The sequence below is a fragment of the Aristolochia californica genome, unplaced genomic scaffold (genome assembly GCF_029961685.1).
Source record: "Aristolochia californica isolate CCGP_79_NKW_82.1479 unplaced genomic scaffold, dmAriCali1.0.hap1 SCAF_4, whole genome shotgun sequence".
Classification (NCBI taxonomy): Eukaryota; Viridiplantae; Streptophyta; class Magnoliopsida; order Piperales; family Aristolochiaceae; genus Aristolochia; species Aristolochia californica.
The window spans coordinates 37,469,009-37,492,639 of NW_027182103.1; the positions used below are offsets into that span (position 1 = coordinate 37,469,009).

Consider the following 23,631-nt stretch of genomic DNA (forward strand, 5'->3'; position numbering starts at 1 on the left):
CAAGATAGAGAGATGCTGCACAGACCTGAATTCGATGGAGAGAAGAAATGCATTTGACTCCATCTTCAACCAAATCAGAATCCCAAGTGGGTCCCCATGTACCATTGGCCACTCGTCTTCACTGTTTCAAGACCATTTTTCCATTCATAAGATCCAGCAAAATTTTTACCTCATCTCCGATCGTTCTGGGTTCCAGCGAGCAAGTTATGGGTCACCGATGCTGAAAGCATTGGGAAATGGAGGGAATTTAAATATCAGGGTCGGACGTTGGGGGGTCTATGAGGATCTCCTCTTCAGTCTTGGCCTTGGATTGGAAGAAAGGGAAAAAACAAATTAGCATTGGCAGAGACAAAACTTGCAGAGAGATGCAAAAGAATCTTACCCGTTACGCCCCATTCAGATCTTGTTTTTAAGATATATTTTAATCCGACTCCTGACTGCCGAGTGCGCTCGTCGGCTTAAGCAGAGTCGAATAGTTTGGTAACGGTGAGAGTCGTACGTACGCGCATGCACGCGGACTCGTATACAAATGTATTTAACATTTCAATGGGGGTGTAATTATTTATAAAACGTCTGTAACAGAGTGTCGATGAGAGAGAACAAGTTAATCAAATGAAGCAGCGAGCAAACAACTACTAACTGACAAGAATGAATAATGACCAAGACCTTGCTCAATCTCCATTGGTCCAAGTTATACTATAATGTCGAAGAGCTTCACATCGAAGGGAGAGGAAGTAGAGAAAACTTATGGAGAGGGACGGGGCCAGGCGACTTCACAGAAAAGGAAAAAAAGGATGGAAAGGGGTCGAAGAGGCAGAAAGGTTCCCTAGGGATCCTAAACCAGTAAAATAGTGGGCGGCCGGGAGCATGGTTGGAGTTCCATCAATCTAGGCAATGGAGGTGAGATTAGAGTATTAAGCGGAAGTTCGAACGAAGCATAGAATAATAGGGGATGGGTATTTGTTTACTTATAAAATATTAAACTTGTAATGGAAGAGAGAAAGAGTGATAGGATGAGAAGAGGCAAGGCATTTAGTAGAAGGAATGGCATGGCGTGGGAGGGGACAGCATGCTTGGTCTGGCGAAGGTGGGAAAATGGGGAATGGGAGATCGCGTTAAATAAAAAACGCCATGTTTCCTCTCTGTGCAACATCTCAGTCCTACCCTCTCCCTCTCTACTCTGTACAAGGGACAAAGAGAAGGGGACGGGGAAACAAAAAACCATTTATTTATTCAATTTGTCATTCGGGGCTTCCACATTCAAATCAATGAGCTCTCGCAGCATCGTTGTATTGTATGCCAATGATTCATGCACCAAATCTAAGACCCATCAGTGGATATTTGAAGCTGCAACTGTTTAGAAGGAAAAGAAATTCGCTCCGAATCAGCACCAAAAGAGATTACCTCCACAGCCCTCTTTCCTATTTACGAACAGTAACAGGATGAGAAAGTATTTGAGAAGAGAAGAGAGGAGAGCAGAGCAGATCAGGCTTCAGAGTCCTACTGGTACGAAGACAGGGACAGAGAGGTTGAGGTCCCCGTACGGAAGCAGTTGGTTTTGTAATGCCTGGGGTAGGGCCATCTTGTTTTCCACTGACCAGAATAGGACAGCTGTCATCACCCCCATGTCGGCTCCACTTTTTGGTGATTCAGAGGGTTCGCACTACCACAATGAACCTCAAGAGTTGTGACTCGGGACAGAGTCATTTCGGAAGCGTCGTTTATGTTCTAGCACATTTTTAGTCTTTTTCCATCATTAATCATCTTTTTTTGTTGCTTCCCCAGAAAGCGAGTGTGCAAATATATATATAATATAACGCTTAAAAAGTTATAATATGAATGGAGGCGGTGGGTCTATGCGAATATGCGTGCTGTGGGTATCGGTGGAGGAGTGAGCTATCGTGCGCCCGTGTGTATTCCCATTTATAAAATACGCATTGGAAGGCGCACAATGCGTCAAGTGGATATTTGTAGTCCAGTCTGCTTTGCGGTGAGCGTCTGACACTCATATATATAGTTATATATATAGTAATATATATATAGTTATATATATATATATATATATATAGTTATATATATATATATATATATATAGTTGTGTATATAGTGGAGGGGAAGGGAGAGTTTGAGAGTGAGAGACTTCGAATCGAGGCTTTCTTACTGGAAGCTCCTGGAAGAGAGAGACAACAGCGGGGTTCCCTTTCATTTGTTCTTTTGAGAGTGAGTAATAGAGTAGAAGGAACACCGAAGAAAGAAAAAATGGAGCGAGACTTGGAAGTGAAACAATCTAAATTCAAGAGGATTTGTGTTTTCTGTGGGAGTTGCCAGGGGAAGAAGAGCAGCTACCAGGATGCTGCTATTGAGTTGGGGAAAGAGCTGGTATGGTTGCAGACAGTTAATGGTTTCGGAACTGAGTTTCGCTTTTTTTTTCGAGCTTACTCTTCCGTGCTCTCTTTTCTTTTCTTCAACAGAGTTCCTGTTTTCGGATTAGTTTCACCAATGGGTACTGTCTGTTTTCAATTGTTATGATCTTATTGCTTGTGTCCTATTTCCTGAGCCTGCCGCAATGTTGGCGTTCTGAAGTTTTCTTTCTGTATAGATTGGTCAAAGGTTTTTATAGCAAAATCAGCTTCGCTCAAGGGTCCTTCAACTTTTTTTCTCATTTATATTCATGGCTCTTGGCCTATACAGTGGGTGTCTCTCTCAACGGCATCTTTTCCTTTGTGTTGTTGGGGGCTTTTGTGCAATGGGATTCCCAAAATATATCTTCTATGAGTGGGTTAATCCCAGTCGTGTTTATTATCTTCTAGGGCAATTCAAGCAAAATGTCTTATGTCCACCTCTGTGAAAAACAGAGGTATAGTTACTGGCTTCTAGTACTCACGCTTTACTCCCTGTGCAAATGCATGATCATTGCAGTGAGGGAATAGAAATGCATAATTCATCGGTTCATTTACTTTCTCTTTGACTGCTCTCTCTTACTCTTCGTCCTTACCATTAAAAAAGCATCTAGATAGGATCTGGAGACCATCCATGGTCTTCTCATCCAGTTCTCCAAGTTCCTCAGTGAGGAATAAGGCATTGTGAAGTGAATCTTCGAAATCATCCATTTGGGTACTTGTTTTCTCCCTTGTATTTCTACATTTGAAATACATTCTCTAGTTTATCTCTTTATTTTCTCTCAAAGTGGACCTCCCAACTGCGTCTTGCTTTCTGTGATGGAGGTAGCTATGAAATAATGCGCCTCCCTCTCCGATTCCCTGGCACGGTTTTCGACAACCGAGACTTGGCTAGAAACAGAAACTGCATTACTATTCACGAGTTTCGTTTTCTAAGGAGGCTAATTATTTATAAACACGCTTTGATGGAAAGATTCAGACAATGTTCAGACGGCATTTCCACCTAAAATTAAAAATTCCCACCATCTGACTCTACTTATTTGCTTGGCGTATTCACCTCAGCACTACGCTCTGTCTGAATTGTGGTCGGTTTGTGATAGGTGTCAAGGAACATTGATCTGGTTTATGGTGGGGGCAGTGTCGGTTTGATGGGTTTGGTGTCGCAAGCTGTTTACGCTGGTGGGCGCCATGTCATTGGGTGAGCACTGGTTATTTCCTTTTTGTGTTATCGAACTCAAATTCCAGAGATTAATATGTGGAAGAAGAGACGCGTTATCTCTCGCAACATGTTGTCCTTCGAGGTTGTTTCTAGCTACTGATATTTTTTGTCATGTTATTGTCTCTCTGCAGAGTCATTCCCAAGACGCTCATGCCTCGAGAGGTATGTCAGCTGTAAATAAGTCTCAATGCTTTCCTTGGAAAAATCTTTAGAAAGCCAAAATGCTTCTATTGTTTATATTTTTCCTTCTACTGTTGTTGGACATTGACATTGCGGAGAGAATTCCAAGTGTATTTCACTTCCCTCTGTCTAAAATAGCGGCTATTTGGGTCTTCGGCCTGCATAAACTGTTTGTGAACGGTTTTAAAGTAAAGTAACACAGTTTCTTTAGCAAGATCTTTCAACTTTGAAATAAGAAATTCGCAAATATTTGTTACTTCAGACATTTTCTCTAAAGTAAGATGGGTTTATCCTTTCCCCGTCAGATACTGCTTTTGACCTCATCAGTACGTAATTCTTCTTTTTGAATGATATCGATACATTGATTTTTCTTTTCTTTTAATCTTTTTTTCTTAAATTTCTTTTTACGGATAATGACTGAAAAATCTCTGCATTTAGTTTTTTTCTGGAAGAAGGGTTGTCTGCATTTCTGCTTTCAGACAGAGAGGAACTCCAGAATTTTTTATCTTCAATCCTAAAACAAATAACTGAGACTAATCACAAAACCCCTTGCGCTTGCAATTCTCATCATTGCTTCTCTGCATAACAGTGCCCCATAAAGAAGGCTCTCAGGGAAAACTGTGGCAGCCGTAGAAACCGCTCTGTTCGAGTGTCAAAGCTTATCTCTTTTTTTTTTTTTTTTCCAAAAATTGAAAATATTTTGTCTTTTGCCCTTTTGCAGATAACTGGTGAAACTGTAGGGGAAGTGAAGGCTGTTGCAGACATGCACCAGAGGAAAGCAGAGATGGCTAGGCAGTCCGATGCCTTTATTGCCTTACCTGGTTAGTGTAAATTCTGTATCTTCTGAGATTTCACTCTGTTTTAAGAGTATACGAAGCGGACTCGTGTTGATGTTAGTTTTTCTTGTAACTGCTAAAAGTAGACATCCTTAGACGATAGAAACGAAAGTGAACATGAACGGAAATCAAGTTCTGGGTTTTCTTGTAACTCCTATTTTTCCTAGGTGTCTGAAATTAGTCTTCTTTAGTTCTGGAACTGGGATGGTCTGAATTCAAACGCCTCCCTCGATCTTAGAAGTAATAATAAAAGAAAATAGATACCATGTTGAATCTGCCGAAACGGAAATGAATTTGGAAGAACTGTGTATCAAACACCTTTTCAACGACATTATTGTGTTTCTTTACTCAATATAGATCAATGGTGCTAGTTGCCACAAATGGGTTTGCCATATCTCTGTCTATTTTTAGTCAGTTTGTGAAAGGCTGAAATCCTGAAAGTAACTATTCCAGCCTTCAATTATTACCATCTGTTTGTGCTTACTGCTCTCACTGAAACTCAGGCTTTGTGAATTTTGACAGAGCCACAACTTTTCCTTTTTCTGCATGTTGAGTGAATTGAAGAGCTTCAGTTGTTTTAATTGCAGGAGGCTATGGAACTCTTGAAGAATTACTTGAGGTGATAACTTGGGCACAACTAGGCATTCACGACAAGCCTGTAATGATCTTTCGCTGGTTCTTTAAGATCCCTTTTCCATCTACAGTTTCGTCTTACTTCCACACAAGTATCATCGCGTTAGTTATTAAATTGTTCAGGTTGGATTGCTGAATGTGGATGGCTATTACAACTCTTTGTTGTCGTTCATCGACCAAGCTGTAGAGGAAGGGTTTATCAGCCCCAGTGCTCGACATATCATTGTCTCTGCTCCAACAGCGAAGGATTTAGTGAAGAAATTGGAGGTTAATTAGATTTCTTACAAAAAATGTAGTGCTTAAACTAGATATTGAATGCGAATTTAGGCAAATAATATTTTTCCGTGGTGGTTGACAGGAGTATTTCCCCCGCCATGAAGGAGTCGCATCGAAGCTGAGCTGGGAGATGGAGCAGCTGGGATACAATGCAAAATGTAAGGTTTCTAGGTAGGGGAGGAGTGGACGAATGACGTTTAGGTGAGTATGAGGAGCAAAATGGAAAAACCAATTGTTTCCTCTGTAAGGGACAGAATGCTGGGGAATTCTTTTTGTAAAATACAACAAAGCTTCACTTTTGTCTTTTATTTCCATTTCGAAGTTGTTCTTTTTTTCTTTTATCTCTAACCGGAATAGCAAAAGCAGCTTTTTTTAATGGAATGACAAAAGCGCCATCTTTAAAATGTGAAATGCGCTTCTTTAGTTTTTGCTTACCATTTCACTGTCCCTTGCTTACTGTTTCAACAAAATAGGAAAAAAATGAAATTACATAACTGCCTTACATTTCACTTAAAAGCAAGGAAGAGAGTAAGGGGTAGCAGAATTAGAAGGTCACCCCTCTACCTCTTTTGCTATGTGGAAGGACAAACCCTCCCCTCAGGTTTGGAACATATAAAAGTAAAAAGAAAATAAAATGAAGTATTAATAAATAGTCTCACATGGACTAGTGGATATAAATTGGTACCTTTTTGGAGAAAAATGACAGAGCCTTCGACTTGATTTAACATGGTATCAGAGCAAGTCACTTAGAATGTGGGCCTTTATTTAAATTATCCACTTATAAAACCACAAAAGAGAGCGGGCTTACACGAGAGGAAGAGTGTTAAGCAATAGTCTCACATGAATTAGTAGATATAAAGATCTTGAGTTTATTAGTTGGTTAGAGAAAGAATATTTTTTTTCTCTTGTTTGGATGTCTATGAAAAATGAAAGAAAAAATGGAAGAGAAATGTAGTTTATGTTGTTTGGATACATGTGAAAAAATAGTAATATTTTAAAGTTTTCTCCTAAGTTTCTATTTCTTTTATTTTCTACCCAAATTCCATTATTTTGTGAGAGAAATTTTCTTTTCTTTTCTCTCAATGATTCTCTACTTCCAAACAAACAACAGAAAATATATTTCTCTCCTTTTTTCTTTTCTTTTCTTTTTTGTGGGTTCTAAATAGGCCCCTACTAGATTAGGAGAAGAAGAAAGGTTTTTTCCAAATTTTTCTTCTTCTGCTGTTTTTTTTTTCCCGTTTGTAGCGTCACAGAACCAACCACTTTTCAATTAATTATCTTCTTCAACCAGAGAATGGCTCAACAAAGAAAGGATGGCCGAGCTATTTAAATCGTTTCCATTGTTTTTGTTATATGCGACTAAAACAGAAACAACTTCACACGGGTGGAAACATTTCATATTTTAAATATTAAAAACTCCAACAATATAAAAAATCAGAACTCGCTGGGCTATTTCCCAACATTTCCTCAAGCAAACTGAGTTTCCCGAGAGTAAATTAGAGGCCAACTGCCCCTTCCCAGTTTCTGATGATCACCCCACCACCAGCGCAGTTGTTTGAGAGGTTGCTTTAGCCATCGAAATTCGCCTTTAGAACCCCTAGTAGGAGGCTCCCTTCAGTCACCCAGCTTTCTGCCGGTTCTTGCCATGGACAAGTTGCCTTACATTGATGAGGAGAGAATTGACTTTATCGCTATAGTTAACGGGGCCAATAAAGTGACGCGGTTGGAAGACTAGACTGTTTGACGTGGCAACCCTTTATCGAGCCATAGGGAGGTCCTGCTACCATGTTCAATGATATGTCTGTAGTGGGCTGAGCAGGTGCGTAGATGTGGTTGCATATGTTTCCAAATGAGACAGTCATGTGTTTCTGTGCGTTGGATATATTATGGGGAAAATTCCCTTATTTCTCTCTCATAATTGTGCTACACCAACTTGGTCATGTGCGCATGTTAGGGAGTTTTTGTTTCTTCTGCCCAAACCTCCCTTCTTATACGGTTCCCAGACTTCAACCCATTTTACCGGAGGGATCTTCTTTGAAAGACAGCAAGAGGACCCCTGTTAGTAATTTCAAGGATGAATGTCCACGATCACAAAAGAGGTCAATTTTTTTTTTTTGTTATCAATGTTCAGTGGTGGTAGTCACCGTTAAAAAACTTCTTACTTCAAAAATTCACTAATCTCTATATAAAAAAAAAAAAAACTTGAAGGGTTTATAGCCATATGGAGAGATAGCTACATGCACTTTAGATAATTGATCATGCTTTATATATATATTTTTATTTGAAATGATCCATCATGCACTATAAAGGATAACCAATCATGACTTATAATTTTCAATGTATGACCAATCTTATAATTTTCAATGTATGACCAATCATTGTAAGCTAATGATCAATCAATATCACGGATATACATAATACTTCAATTTTGACCATTTTCAAGATTCAAATCGATTCAACACTTGGTGAAGGATAATTCAAGAGACACTTTAAAACATTTCTATTATCCTTTTTTCCTTCTCCTCCTATTTTTTTTTCTTTTTCTTCCTCTTCCTCTTTTTCCTTTTCTTTTTATCTCATTTTCTTGGAAAACTTTTCCACCAACGAACATGAAAAGGCCGTAATAAGATTGGAAGACCTTTATCATTAAAGCCTATAGTGTAATCCCATCTCCAAATCCATGGTATATAAAAAATTATAAAGAAGATGAAGATATCACCATGATCGGGGAGTCTTTTAAATCCCAGAACTTTAAGCTCAGGACTGGATTTAGTCCATTTTGTAAAAAGAACTTGAATGGGTTCTAGTACTATATCAAAAGGCGGCCCAAATTTGATCCACCATGCATAAACCCAATTGGGTAGAGGTAATGACCTCTTGTAAACATCCTTTTCCCATTGGAAAAAACAGGAATGTCTTTGGGAGGGATTTTGGTAATAAAAAGTATTATACCAGGAATCCATATAATCCCAATAATTAAATTCCTTATCATTAGAAAGATTAGCTGCTTTAGCCAAATCAAAATTTTCCCAAGTTAAGGGATGCATGAATCTTTGAATTGTAAACTTACTGTACGCTCTTGGGCTATCCCATTTAGCCACATTTTCCAGTGTATGATACACTGCAATTGAATTGAGATGAACCAAAATAGATTCAAATGAATACCATCATTTTCCTGCACGGATGGGATAGTAGGCTTCTCCAAGCCATTTCTATAACATCTCCCAAGAATCCAAGGTACCATCCAAGTCCTCTTTATTGAGGATCAAAATTGTGTCCTTTTCAAGAAGAGTAATATACTCTGGTTTTGCTTCAAGTGTCTCTTTATACGACACTAGGGCTTTGCCCTTCTTGTCTGAGGAATTTCCTCAATCTTGATTTTTAAGGCTTCGGCCTCTGGATTTTCCACCTCCTATGATTGGGAGTGGATAACACCTTCTGGGGTTATACATGATTGGCACCCTGGAGAAATTCGCGGGTTAGAAAATCAGGTAAGGAGTTTAATTTTCCTTTGATATGTTCAATATCAAAATCAAAGGCGCTTAATTCCGCCTGCCATCTAGCAAAGATTTGTTTGGAAGTAAGATTCTTCAAATCCTTCTTAAGAATTGATTTTGCAGCAAAACAATCAACTCTTAAAAAAATTTCTGATTTAATAAATCATCTTGGAATTTATGAATGCACTTAATTATTGCCAAACTTTCCTGTTTCACAATGGAATAATCAACAAAAGACATAATTACTCTATTTGTTTCCAAATAAAGATAAAAGTCCTTTGAGAATTCCATGCGTTTTGCTTCCCCATAGGTTTCATAAAACCATCTTTTGAAACCTAGGTTATTGGGGTGAAAGAATTCAGCTTTAATGGCTGCATGATTCACCACAAATGGAGGTGAATCCTGGGGGTCAATCTGGAGAGGTGTAAAATCATAATTACAGATTGAAACCAGTCATTTCATTGGGAGTGGGAGAAGTTCGCTCATGCTCCCTTTCGGTATAGACACCATGAGGAATTTGGGTGTCTGATATGTGGATTCCTTTTAATGAGGAATCATACTTGCAGGATAGGCGTGCATCCACCTCTTGTAGGCGTAAGGTCTGGCCTACATCAGAGAATCTCGAGGACGGTGGTAAAGAGACTCGGTAGGGAGTCTTAGGTTTAAAATTTATAACTACATCTCCATCTGTGGATTGAAGAACTTGATCAATATCTTGATTAATCAGGAGTCTTGGAGGAACAGCCTGGGGAATTGTCCAGTTGGCTGGAAAATGTATTTCCTCCCAATTGATCATTCTTGGAGTAGCAACATTTGCACTCATGAGATCTGTTTCAATCAAGACTGTCTTACCCTGATCTGGTAAGTGTAATACCTTAGGGACTAAGGTATTCATGATGTTGAAATGAATCCTTGCAATAATTGTAATGGTTTCAGTTCTAGGAATGAAATTATATCCCTATGTTAAAATCCTCAATTGGATGGATTCTAACATATTCCAATCAATCAATGACAGGGTGAGGTTTGGATGGATATTAAAATAAACTGGTCCCCTACTGAGACTTGTTTCAACAATACCCATTAATGAGGGTTTCGAATCCAAACAGCGACCATCTCGAAGAATGGCCTGCAAACATGTGTTCATCCCTAATAAGGTAAAGGGTTTAAACGCAATTTGTATGCATCCAATATGCATATATTTTTTCTCAGTATCTCTGCAAGATACTTATTGAGATCTGTTAACTCTAATAATTTAAGAGTTGAATCTTGATTTTCAAGATTAATGGTTTCTTCCATGGTGTTAATTCCCATGGTACTAGAAAGGGTGAAAGTTCCTCTCTTGTAAATTGAAGTTGGTTTTATGGACGGAATTGTCCAATCGTTTAATTGCTTTTGAACTTTATATTCAACAAGAGATGCATTCTTTATTGATCTAGTAATCATACTACTGGATGCCATTGTTGTAACAGAGATTAAAATAAATACAATTAAAAGAAAAGTAAACTAAATTGAAAAAAGAGGGTACATCCCTCTCCCAACCATTTCTCAATTTAGCTGGGAATGTCTTTTTGTTTTTTTCCATTTTTATTTTTCCTTTCCTTCCTTTTTCCCACCTTTCCTTTCTTTTCCTTCTCCCCCTTTTTCTCCTTTTCTATTTCTTTCTTTTGTCCTCTTTTCCTCTTTTCCTCTTTTCCATTTTTTTCTTTTTTCCTTTCTTCCTTATTTTCCTTCTTCACTTATTTTTCATTTTTCCTTTTCTTTTTCCTTCTCCTTTTTTTCCTTTTCTTTCTCCCTCTTTTTTGTTTTCCTACTTTTTTTCCTATTTACCCTTATCTATTTTCCATGTATGTGTTTCCTATTTTCCTTTCAATTTTTTTTTCTTCTCTTTTTTGTTTTTCTTTTCTCTTCTTCTTTCATTTTTCTCTTTTTTATCATCCTATTGTTCTTTTTCATTTTTCCTTATTTTAATTTCTTTTACCATTCATTCCCTTCCCTATCTTTTTTCTTTTCTTCTCTCCTTTTTTTCCTTTCACTTCTTCCTTTTTTCTTTTTTTCTTCTCCTCATAATGTTCTTTAATCAATTTTCCTTTTTTCCTGTAATTTTCCTAATTTCCCTATTTTCCCTTCATTATTCTTTTTTCTCTTTTGTTCTTTTGTTCTTTTTCTTTTCTTTCCTTCTTTTTCCATGTATTTTTTTCTTTTTTTCCTTCATTATTGTCTTTTTTCTTCTTTTCTTTTTTATTTTCTTCTCTTTTTCTCCCTTTTCCTTTTTTTCTTTTTCTTTTATCCTTCTTCTCCTTCTTCTCCTTCTTTCCTTCATTCCTCTTTTCCATTTTTTTTCCTTTCATCTTGTTTTTTTTTTTTCCTTTTCTTCGTCCTCCCTTTCCCTTTCCTTTTATCCTCTTTTTCATCCTACTCCTTTTGCCTATTTTCCTTTATCTTTTTTCCATGTATTTATTTCTTATTTTCACTTCAACATTTTCTTATTTCTTTTCTTCTCTTTTTTCTGTTTTTGTTTTCTCCTCATCTTTCCCTTTTCTAGTTTTTTCCTCCTATTGTTCTTTTTGCATTTTCCTTATTTTGTTCTTCTTCATTTTTGTTGAATTTAGGACCCCATGATTGAAACCTCGAGCAAGAAGAGAGAGGGAGAAGAAAAAGAGCAAAGAGAGAGAGAGGGTAGAGAGGATAAAAGAGAAAAGAGAGAGATTCTTCACAAGTTGAGAAATGGAGAGCTTGATTGAACCCTTCAACCAATAACCCTATTTATACTATTTTTATTACATATTTAGAGATAAGGTAGGATCCCTAATATCCCTAATTACATCAATCATGATTATCCAAATCTACATAAATCAATGGAAGATAAATCAATTACATTAATCAAGGAAGATTGCCAAATCTTCCAACTCATGCGATAAGGATCCCAATTCATGTGATAACTCATCATGCCACCTCATGTGATCATGGTGGGTGGGTCCCACCAACTCGTGTGATCATAGTGGGTTCCACCTTGTAACACTCCCCCCCCAAGTTGAGGGTGAGAAAATATCATAAATGCCTAGTTTGCTGTAGATTGTGGACAAGATCTTATGAGTGACTGGTTTAGTGAGAATATCTGCAACTTGCCCTTGTGAGTAGATATGTTTGAGAGATAATATGTCGGCTTAAAATTTCTCTCATAAGAAATGTCGGTTTACTTCAATGTGCTTTGTTCTCTCATGGAGGACTGGATTTAAGGTGATTTGTATTGCCACTTGATTATCACAATGTAAATCCATAGGGGTTTCTTTATAGAATCCCAGTTCAGTGAGAAGGGATCTGATCCATAGAAGCTCACTAACTGTGGTGCCATGGCCCTGTATTATGCTTCTGCACTAGACTTTGCAGCTACATTCTGCTTCTTACTTCTCCATGTAACCAAGTTTCCTTTAATCATTGTACAATATCCCAAAGTAGATTTTCTATCATACGGGGATTTGACCTAGTCTGCATTTGAGAACCCTTCTATGTTGAAGTGATCATGGTTCTTATAGAGAAACCCTCTTCCTAGAGCTCCTTTCAAATATCACAATATTATTTCTAGTGCTTGCCAGTGACTAAGTTGTGGTTGTGCATGTATTGACTCAACACACTTACTGCATATGATATATCCGACCTTATTACATAGAGATAAATGTGTTTCCCCTCAAGTCTCTGATATTTTCCGATATCCACATTTTCTCCAGTGCCTGTAGATAATTTTGTATTGGAATTCATAGGGGTTTCTGCTGGTCTACACCCCATCATTCCTGTCTCCCCTAGTAGATCAAAGACATACTTCCTTTGAGATAGTATAATCCCATGTTTGGACTATAGTACTTAAATACCCATAAAGTATTTAAGTAGTCCAAGATATTTTTTCTTGAATTCTTCACATATCTTTTCCTTGGTTTCTTGAATGTCCTCGGCATCACTATCGATTTGGTGAGTCTTTAAGAAATACAGAGTGATCTATAGAACATCTGTGAAATCCGGCCCGTATGAGTGCTTGGCTAAATTTATCAAACGATGCACGAGGAGACTGTTGCAGACTATAAAGGGATTTCTTCAATTGACATACCGACTCTCCCTCAACCAAAAATCTAGGTGGTTGTTGCATATAAATTTCTTCCTTTATATCACCATTGAGAAAAATATTTTTCACATCAAGCTGATAGACCGGCTAGGAAGAATTATCAGCAAGAGATAATAAAATATGTACCGAGTTCATTTTTGCCACTAGAGAGAATGTTTCCTCATAATTGATCCCATGACACTGTGTATAGCCTTTAGAAACGAGGCGGGCCTTAAGGCAATCAACTGACCCATCTAGATTGTGTTTAATAGTAAAAATCCACTTACAGTCGATAATTTTTTTATCTGAATGAAGAGGAACTAGAGCCCATGCCTGATTCTCATAGAGTGTCTGCATTTCTTCGTCCATTGACGCCTTCCATCCTGGATGTTTCACAACCTCTTGATAGGACTGTGGGACTGAGATGGAGGAGATAGATGCAAGAAATTGACAACATGAAGAGGATAAACGATGGTGAGACGCAAAATTGGATATGGGGTGAGAAGTAGAAGGCCTAGTGTAAGTTCTGGGTTTTTTTTAAGGCAATGGGTCAAGTATCATATTGTGGTCCAAAAGGAATAGGAGAAGATGGACTTACCTTGATGGGATCCGCAAACTCTGCAGGTGTGGTGTCAGCCAGCGCTTCAGGGGGTTGAATAGTTTCCATAGCATGGGGCACAATAGGTCGAGGAGAGGCTAGTACAGGAAGAGAGAGTAGTATGAAGAGTCTTCAAAAAAGGTTACACCCCTAGACACAAGTAACCTTTGGAGAGTAGGATTGTAGCAAATATAACCCTTCAGCATGAGAGAGTATCTTAAGAAGATACAATTGATAGATTTTGGATAAAGTTTACTATGTTGTGGGGAGGTAATATGAATAAAGCATGTACAACCGAAGACTTTCAAGGGAAACGAAAAAGGATCACCGTGTGGAAATAATAAGGAATATGGGGATTTATGATCGAGAATGGAAGAGGGTAGCCTATTTATAAGAAAGCATGTAGTAAGGATGGCATGCGGCCAATCAAAGTATGAGACTTACGTTGTGAGCTACATCAAGAAGGTGACGGTTCTTTCATTCTACTACACCATTTTGTTGGGCGTGCAGGCACAAGATGTTCGATGGGTAATGCAATTCTCTTGACAAAAATAGTCAAGATCTCTAGAAGTATATTCTTTGGCATTATCAAACTGAAGTACTTTGATTTTCTTACCAAATTGAGTGACAACCATAGCATGAAAGGATTTAAATATGGATGGTATTTTAGATCGCTCTTTAAAAAGAAATAGGCATGTGATACGAGTAAAATCATCAATAAAGATAATAAAGTACTTGACTAGGGAAATGTTTGAGACGCTCAAGGGTTCCCATACATTTGTGTGGATCAATGAAAAAAGTGCAACACTTTTAAGTTCTGGACGAGGTGAGTATGTGGTCCTCTGGTGTTTGCTAAGTTGACACACTTCACAATTTAAATTTGACCTATCCTTAAAGTTAGGGAAAAGAAGATCAAGAGATTGTGCGGATAGATGTCCCAACAGATTGTGCTATAGACTTGCCTCAATTTCCTTGGTTGAGATGACATTTATTTGTGGCACGTCCAGGTAGTAGAACCCACTTTGTTCACGACCTCCACCAATCACCTACTTTGTTATAAGATCCTGAAACACGCAAGATGTGGGTGAGAAGGTAATTGAGCAATTTAAATGTTGTGTTAGTTGACTAACAGATAAACGATTCAAGGGAAAGGTAGGAACAAAAAGAATATATGTGAGTGGAAGTGATGGTGTAACAAAGGTGGATCCTTTCCCGAGAACTTTAGTTTGGGAGCCATCAACTATGGTAACAAGTTTATTTGAGAAACAATGAGAAATTGAGTGGAGTAGATTTTTGTTACCTGTGAGATGCTCGAAGGCCCTTGAGTAAATTATCCAGGATGAAGAGGAAGAAGTTGTAGAGAGCATACCTAAAGCGGTGGTGAATGCAATAGTTGAGGAGGAACTTGAAGGAGAAACTATCAGTGTTTCCATTTTCTGGAATAAGTCATACTCATCATTGGTAAGGGTTTTATTTTCTGTTGATGGGGTAGACTGGTCCTCCTTTGTATCACTTACTAAGGCTTGATTAGCCTTAACCCAATTTGGTATGCCATGAATTTTAAAACGCTGATCTATAGTGTGAACATATTTCTCACAATGGGTGCATTCCCTGTCGTCTGTTATGACAAAACCATGCCTTCCACCTCTTTCTTGTCCTCCTCTATAATTTCTTCCACGGCTTCGACCACAGTCGATTGATGTTCTCCTATACCCAAAGTACATAGCAGATGACACTTCAGTAGGAGAAGTAGAAGAAAATTCTGGAATGCGGAGTAATGTGGCATATACATCATCAAAGGTAGGAGTAGCAGAGGTGCTAAGGAGCTGACTTTTAGCAACTTCGAGATATGGCTTAATGTTTGCTAGCCAAATGGCAGTGGCTATGGCTTCCTTCTCCTTGTCTTGGACGGACATTGGTGGAGGTAGGCTGAGCTAGCTTCCATTCTTGAAGAAGGCCTCTAAAATGAGCCAAATATTCATGGCTATTTTCTCCTTTTTTAGTGTTGAATATTCTTTGGAGAATATCATATGGCTTGTATAAGTTGTCGAAGCTAGAGTACAACTTAGCGCATGCCTCCGAAATTTGTTTGGTGGTGTCGAGATGAATAAAATTGTTGGAGACAGGTTCTTCCTTGTTGTTGATGAGCCAACTAATTACCAAAGTGGCATTTTTTAACCACTTAGAATAAGCAATATCTTCTTCATCAATGGGTGGCCCAAGTTTGGTGAGGTGACCAAGTAGATCCCTTGTTATAAGGAACCGTCGAACCAATGTGGACCAACTCAAGAAATTTGATATCCCTCACAAGGGTATGGTAGTAATCTTGAGAATATCATTTTTGTTACTCAAGTATTCTTCAGCCATAAGAGTCAATTCAAGGGTAATAATGTACTCACATTTGAAGTACCCTAAGTAAGCTGCTTGAAGATTCTAGACCAGCCAAGGTTAGCTCGGGTAGATGGGAGGAGAACCTGAGCTTATCAAGTCTTTAGGCAAGGAGGGAACCCTCTTAGGCCAGTCAACTTTCTGGCCAAAAATTTATATAATTAATTCTCTAGTCTTCCTTGTAGAGAATTGCAAAAATCAATCAATCAGCATGAGATCAAGTAAGGTAAGGTAGCAATTCCGAATTAGATCTTTCCAAGTATATATTTTTTATCCATTGGGATAAACCAGTATATATTCATTTCCTCATGAATTAGGCAAGATATAATTGATAAAACTTCAAACAAAATCAGGCCTAATCAAGAAGATATTGTAAGATCTTAAAAAATAACAATCTTTCTTCAAATGGATTGGCGTCAACTAGCCACTTCCTTTCTTATTTTGTGCTTGATTCATTTTATGTAAAACACAGTATTCAATGCTTGATTTTACAAGAACAATCAACCACCTCATGGCTCTCAAAAAATTCTCCAAAAAATCACAAAACCGAGCAGGGTTCTTCAAACAACTCGGTTAATGGAGAAGCTTAGCATAGAAGCTATGTAATTAGATTTTTGAAATCAAATGGATAAAAAAAAAACCACTCATAATAGGCTCAAGAAAAATTTTATTCATCAGGAAAATCTTGTCCCACAAAATTATAACCTTTTATATGGAAAATTTCAACATATCAGCCAAAAACTTGCAAACTAGAAAAATTACCTTAGTAAACATCTTCTAATCCGAGATGCATAAATCTCAATAATTTCATAAGATGAAGACAAAAATGAAATCATCTCTAAACCATCTTCTAAAGATAAAAAACCAAGAGCATGAAGTAATAATAACAAGAATGAATAACTTATCTTACAAGCTTCAATCTTGTTTAAGCCTTCTATGAGTAGTTTTGATCATAGCTTCTTAGAGCATTCTTTTGACGTGGGGATCATAAATTTGATGCTCTGATACTATGCTGAATTTAGGACCCCATGATTGAAACCTCGAGCAAGATGAGAAAGGGAGAAGAAAAAGAGCAAAGAGAGAGAGTGAGAGCTCGGGTAGAGAGGAGAGTAGAGAAAAGAGAGAAAAGAAGTTTAGGCTAGAGAGAGATTCTTCCGAGTTGCTATTTTTTTGTTTAGAACTTAAAAGTGTTGCTGCTTTTTCATTGATACACATAGATGTATGGGGACCCTTGAGTGTCTCAAACATTTTTCGAGTCAAGTACTTTATTAAATTTACTGATGATTTTACTCGTACCACGTGGCTATTTCTTTTTAAAGAGCGATCTAAAATACCATTCATTTTTAAATATTTTCATGCTATGGTTGTCACTCAATTTGGTCAGAGAATCAATGTACTTAGGTCTGATAATGACAAAGAATATACTTCTAGAGACCTTGACTATTTTTGTCAAGATAATGACGTTATCCATCAAACATCTTGTGGCTACACCCCCAACAGAATGGTGTAGCAGAATGGAAGAACCATCATCTTCTTGAGGTAGCTCACAACTTATTGTATACCATGAAAGTCCCTTACTTTTATTGGCCACATGCCATCCTTACTGCATGCTTTCTTATAAATAGGCTACCCTCTTCCATTCTTGGTCATAAATCCCAATGTTCCTTATTGTTTCCACATGGTGATCTTTTTTCGCTTCCCTTGTGGTCATAAATCCCAATGTTCCTTATTGTTTCCACATGGTGATCTTTTTTCGCTTCCCTTGAAAGTATTCAGTTGTACATGCATTGTTCATATTACCTCCCCACAACATAGTAAACTTGATCCAAATTCTGTCAAGTGTATCTGCTTAGGATACTCTTGCACGTAGAAGGGTTATTTTGCTACAATCCCACTCTCCAAAGGTTACTTGTGTCTAGGGATGTAACCTTTTTTGAAGACTCTTCATACTACTTTGACAATGCTCCTCCAGGTCTCTCTTCTGTAGCAGTCTCTCCTTGACCTGTTGTGCCCCGTGCTACAAAAAGTGTTCAACCCCTTGAATCGCTGGATAACACCACACTTGCCGAGTTTGTGGATCCCATTGAGGTAAGTCCATCTTCTCTAGTTCCTTTTGAACCACAATATGATACTCGGCCCATTTCCTTAAGAAAAGAACCCAGAACTTGCACTAAGCCCTCTACTTCTCACCCCATATCCAATTTTGTGTCTCACCATTGTTTATCCTCTTCATGTTGTCAATTTCTTGCGTCTATCTCCTCCATCTTAGTCCCACAATCCTATCAGGAGGCTTGGAAACATCCAGGGTGGAAGGCATCAATGGACGAAGAAATGTAGGCACTCTATAAGAATTAGACATAGGCTCTAGTTCCTCTACCATCAGATAAAAAACTTGTCGGTTGTAAGTGGGTCTTTATAGTTAAGCACAATCCAAATGATTCAGTTGCTCACCTTAAGGCCCGCCTCGTTGCCAACAGCTATACACAGTGTCATGTGACCCACTATGACCATGTGAGGTGTCATGATGAGTCATCACACGAGCTAGAATCCTTATCACATGAGTTGGAAGATTTGGCAATCTTCCTTGATTAATGTAATTGATTTATTTTCCCTTGATTTATGTACATTTGGATAATCATGATTGATGTAATTAGGGATATTAGGGATCCTATCTTATCTCTTAAGTTTCCCTAAATATGTAATGGAAATAGTATAAATAGGGGTCTTGGTTGAAGGGTTCAATCATGCTCTCCACTTCTCAACTCGTGGAAGAATTTCTCTCTAGCCTAAACTTTTTTCTCTCTTTTCTCTTCTCACCTCTCTACCTGAGCTCTCTATCTCTCCTTCCTCTTTTTCTTCTCCCTCTCTCATCTTGCTTTAGGTTTCAATCATGGGGTCCTAAATTCAACAGAGGCAAACTAAGATAATTGGACAATCCTCTTAAGGGAATAGTCGTAATTTTGAGTATGTCACTCTTACTACTTGTATTTTCTTCAACCATCCTAAATCAAACAAATTCTTAGCAAAGCACAAACAAGGAGGTGATAAGATGGGAAATCAAACTAAAAATCCAATTAAAGCTTGGTGCAATTGCGACAATACATGATTGAATAACTTATTTGGACTGAAAGAAGGTCACTTAGTCTAACTTGAGAAACAATTAAATCAATTATATGCTGTCCAAAAAAGAGTAACCAGAGTGAGATAACTTTCCTCTCATTCTGAACTTTAACTCAAGAAAGAAATTTTGAATTCAAAAGCAATCCGAACCCGAATTCAAACTGAAAATCTCAATCTTGGAAGGCTTATGCCTACCAAAAACAGCCATAATTCAAATTTTAAAGAAAATAATCCACTTAATCAATTTTGAACAACTTTATTGTCCAACCAGACACTTTCAAATAAAGATAAATTCTTATCCACCAAATCAGCCACTAAATCAACTCCAAAGAAGCAAAAAATTTTGCCTTAAGGGAAGCAATTATCCACTCATTCAATTCCAATGCAAATCCCTTTATAATCTTATAAAATAACTCAAGAACCCGTGGCTGAATCATAAAACAAACTCGTGGCTTAATTATCTTTTACAATAGATGTCATCTTATCACTTAAAAAAACCCCTTTTCCTTACTCATTTCCAGAAATCCTTTAGGCACGTAAGTCTTAATGGATGAGTGAAGGAGTTAGAAACTTCCAAATATTCATAAATCACCAAAAAAAATTGCTCTTTGAACTCTAAAAAATCCCACAAACAACTTTTTCATGTTTGGAGAATCTGAGTATTATAAACCATAAAGCAACTTGATTTAATCCAAAATATCAAGTAAAATACTGGTCTTGAATAATGAGAGATCAAAATAGGTCTCATGCAAGTCTCATATTATTCTTCCATCATATAAACACCAACTTCATACTCAATAGATCTTCATAGAACTTGTAGGCCACCGATTGTGATCAAACATGTAATATTTGAGTACAAGAAGATCAAAGTCATAATATTCTCTAAACACCAAGGATTAGCCTTCAAAACTTCTCATATGAAAGCCATTTTTCTTGCTGTAATATAAAGATTAAAGGCTGGTACATAGCATGAATTTCTAGAAAAAATAACTAGATATCTCTTATCTTTCCATGTTGAATCTCTTCCTTCAAGAGCAAGTTGTATGAGACCTTCAAAGGTACTTAAGCATCACTTCAACATGGAAATCCTAAATTCTATGCTCTGATACCATGTAGAATTTAGGACTCCATCACATTGATCTTGAGCAAAGGAGGGAGAGAAGAAGAATAGGAAGAAGAAGAACGAAAGAAGAGAGAATGAAGAGAGAGTTTAGAGTTTGGCTAGTAAGAGAAGGGAGAGGAGAGCTTGGATGATTTTGAGAAGAGAGGAGAGGAATTAATGCTCTACCTCTTAGTCATGGGCATCTATTTATAGTTTTAGAGAGTATGTTACAATGACTACAATGCCCTTTAGGACTACAATCTTTACAAGAGAAAAAACTTAAATAGACATGTATCTTGTTAACTAATTACATCTTCATGCCATATTTATGAGAAATCTTCTATTTACAAAGATGCCGCCTCTTGGACGTGTGGGCTTGAGCTCATCATCTCACAAGAGCACACCTAGGAGGAACCAAGAGAGAAGCAAAAAGAAGCAAGGACAAAAATTCACTCCCATTCCTCATATTGAATGCCACAATTGCAACAAATAGGACCACTATTCCCACATCTGTGAAATAAAAAAGGAAATTGCATAAAATAAAAGTGGTATCTAAAACAACTGAAAGCGTTGTGGTAACCCATAAAGCTTTGGGCAAGAAAATTTGGAAGTCCAAAGTAATTAGTGGAGCAAATATTTTCCTAAAGGGATCCAATTGAATTTGTGCATACATTTTGAATTTGGATTTTAATTTTATTTTTCTCTTCCCGTTTTTCTCATATTTCAAAAAAATTGAATATAATGATTAAATATAGATGCACAAAAAGATGTGGGTCAAGACCTTTCATTTCAAAGTTTTCAAAATGTGTATAGAATTGAGTACAAAATTGACATAACGTTAGAATATTCAAATTTAGTACAAGATTAAGGTCAATCCTAGGTAAAAAAGATAGATGGAAACAACACTAGGCCAGAGATGGCTGATTTGAGGATAGATAGTTAATTATGAAGTGGAGTCCTTTCATTTCATTCAATTTCTTCTTGATGTGATCAAGTGTCTCTTTTATATCATGTTGAATAGTAGATATGGAAGAGTCTTACATGACTCTCATAGTAATCAGTTAAATCAAGTCAGTGAAGTTTTTTCTCTTTTTCATAAATTAAACATGGTATTAGAGCAAGTTTTGTGAGTTTACTCGATCAACCCACAAAGATAATGAAATTATTTTCTAATTTTTCATCTCTAGTAGTTTAGCTTCATATTCTATCTTTTTTCTCTCTATTATGTCCTTGTACCCGTTGTTTTCATGCCATTGGCACAACCATACTGAAATTTTAATATTTTAAATTATATATTTATGGAAATATATTCAATTTTACTTTCTAACTCAAAATTAATTTTGGAAATCAAAGTTTTGTCCAAAGAAAAATTGATATTTGAAGCAACAAAGGTTAGATTGGAAAAGAGGTTCGAGCAGCAACAAAGAGCTTCAAATTTTTAGGCATGTCATACTATAAAGAATGAGACTTTTTATGAAAAATTATATGTTAAACATAGAATATAAAGTCTATTTTATTATCTATTAAACCAATTCTCAATATGATTTTACTAGAGGAGATATCAAAATCGAAAGAGTGAATGGTCTTGCTGGCTAAAGAAGAAAGAGTTCTTAGTTCGACCAAATTGTAGAGTTCAAAATCTAACAAATTATTCCTCTCAAAAGAAGTATATTTGTTATATTTATGATCCCATGATAGCATCATAGATATTCAACACCTGTAAGAGATGAGGAACCAAATGTAAGATGAAGAAGAGAACAAGAATTAGAGGAAGAAGAGAGGAGGAAGAGAGGAGAGCTACCGAAGTTGAGAAGAGGTTTGAGAGAAAAGGAGGGAGGAGGATTTAGATCTATGTCACATTCTAATCCTCCCCATCAATGTATATTTATATTAGTGACAAGATTTTTAATTATATCATTACCCTTTACCCTAAGAAGAGATAGAAAGGGACAAAAACTTTTAAGGAAAATTTCTTCATGTACTATAGTCTTATCTTTTAACACCCCCTTCAAGTTGGGAGAGAGAAAACATCATAGATACCCAACTTGTCGCATATAATGGTTTGTATCTTGGATGTGACCGGTTCTATAAGAATGTTTGCTACATGTTCTTGAGATGAACCATATATGAGAGATAAGATACCAGCCTGAAATTTCTCATATATAAAATGACAATCTACCTCAATGTGTTTTTTTCTCTCATGGAAGACTGAATTTGAAGCGATATGAATGGCTTCCTGTTGTCAAAATATAATTCCATAGAGGCTCCTTTATAGATATCCAACTCAGTGAGAAGAGATCCGATCCATAGAAGTTCACTGATTGTGTGGGCCATTGCCCTCTCCTCTGCTTCTGCACAAGATCTCATTTTACTTTTTGCTTCCCAACGTGACTAGGTTATCCCCAACTAAGGTACAATACCCAAAAGTGAACTTCTTGTCATCAGGTAATCTGCAAAACCTTCTATGTTGAAGTGACCATGATTTATAGAGAAGTTCCTTCCCCATAGCTCCTTTCAAATATCTCATTATCCTCTCCAGAGCTTGCCAATGAGTAAGTTGTTGTTTGATCATATACTGACTCTCTACACTTATTGCATATGATATATCCGATCCGGTCATTGTGAGATAAATAAGCTTTCCCACAAGTCTCCGATATCAACATCTTCTTCAGAGCTTGCATATAGCTTTGTATTAGCATCCATAAGAGTATCCGCTGGTCGACACCCATCATCCTTTTGAAGAGAAGATATGCAAGTCTTACATGACTCTCACAATAAGAAGTCTTACGAAGCCATAATTATTATGGCAAGAGGTCTCACAGAATAGTTTTAGTTAGAGTTTTAGTTAAAAGGTGTTTTAGTTATGTTAGTCTTCTATTTATGTTCAGTTGTTTAATTATGCTAGGAATTATCTTTAAGTGTTAGACTTTGGGTGTAATTGGGTGTTATGAACTCCATAGCTTCTAGAGTCATTGCTAGACGTAGGAGTTAAGTGGTGCCATTTTCAAGTTAAGTTAAGGGCTGGGTCTAATGTAATTTGAATTAAGTTGTGGGCCTCTTCCTGGATTGGAAGTGTAAACGTCATGGCAAGGTAGTGTAAACGTCATTCCCCCTTCTTGTTATAAGGAAGACAACACTTAGAATGTGGCCAAGCATTAATCAAATTAGTTGTTAGTAAGGCCGGATTCTCCCTTTCCCTAACGAGGTCTAGGTTTGAGCTCCCTTCGTAAGCTCAGTTATTCCAGCTATTGGTCGTTCAAGGAACTTCAGGTGCTCTCCAACGTCGCACA

At 37.2% G+C, this 23,631-nt stretch overlaps 1 protein-coding gene across 1 annotated transcript; it reads left to right on the plus strand.

The window, feature by feature from the left end:
* Positions 1 to 2,259: 2,259 nt before the first annotated feature.
* LOC137962047 (cytokinin riboside 5'-monophosphate phosphoribohydrolase LOG1) lies at positions 2,260 to 5,775 on the plus strand. The gene is made up of 7 exons (XM_068808762.1): positions 2,260 to 2,379; positions 3,500 to 3,597; positions 3,750 to 3,780; positions 4,520 to 4,619; positions 5,222 to 5,292; positions 5,391 to 5,534; positions 5,626 to 5,775. The coding sequence occupies exons 1-7, from the start codon at positions 2,260 to 2,262 to the stop codon at positions 5,716 to 5,718; spliced, it is 657 nt and encodes a 218-aa protein (XP_068664863.1). The 3' UTR covers positions 5,719 to 5,775.
* The last annotated feature ends 17,856 nt before the right edge of the window (positions 5,776 to 23,631 follow it).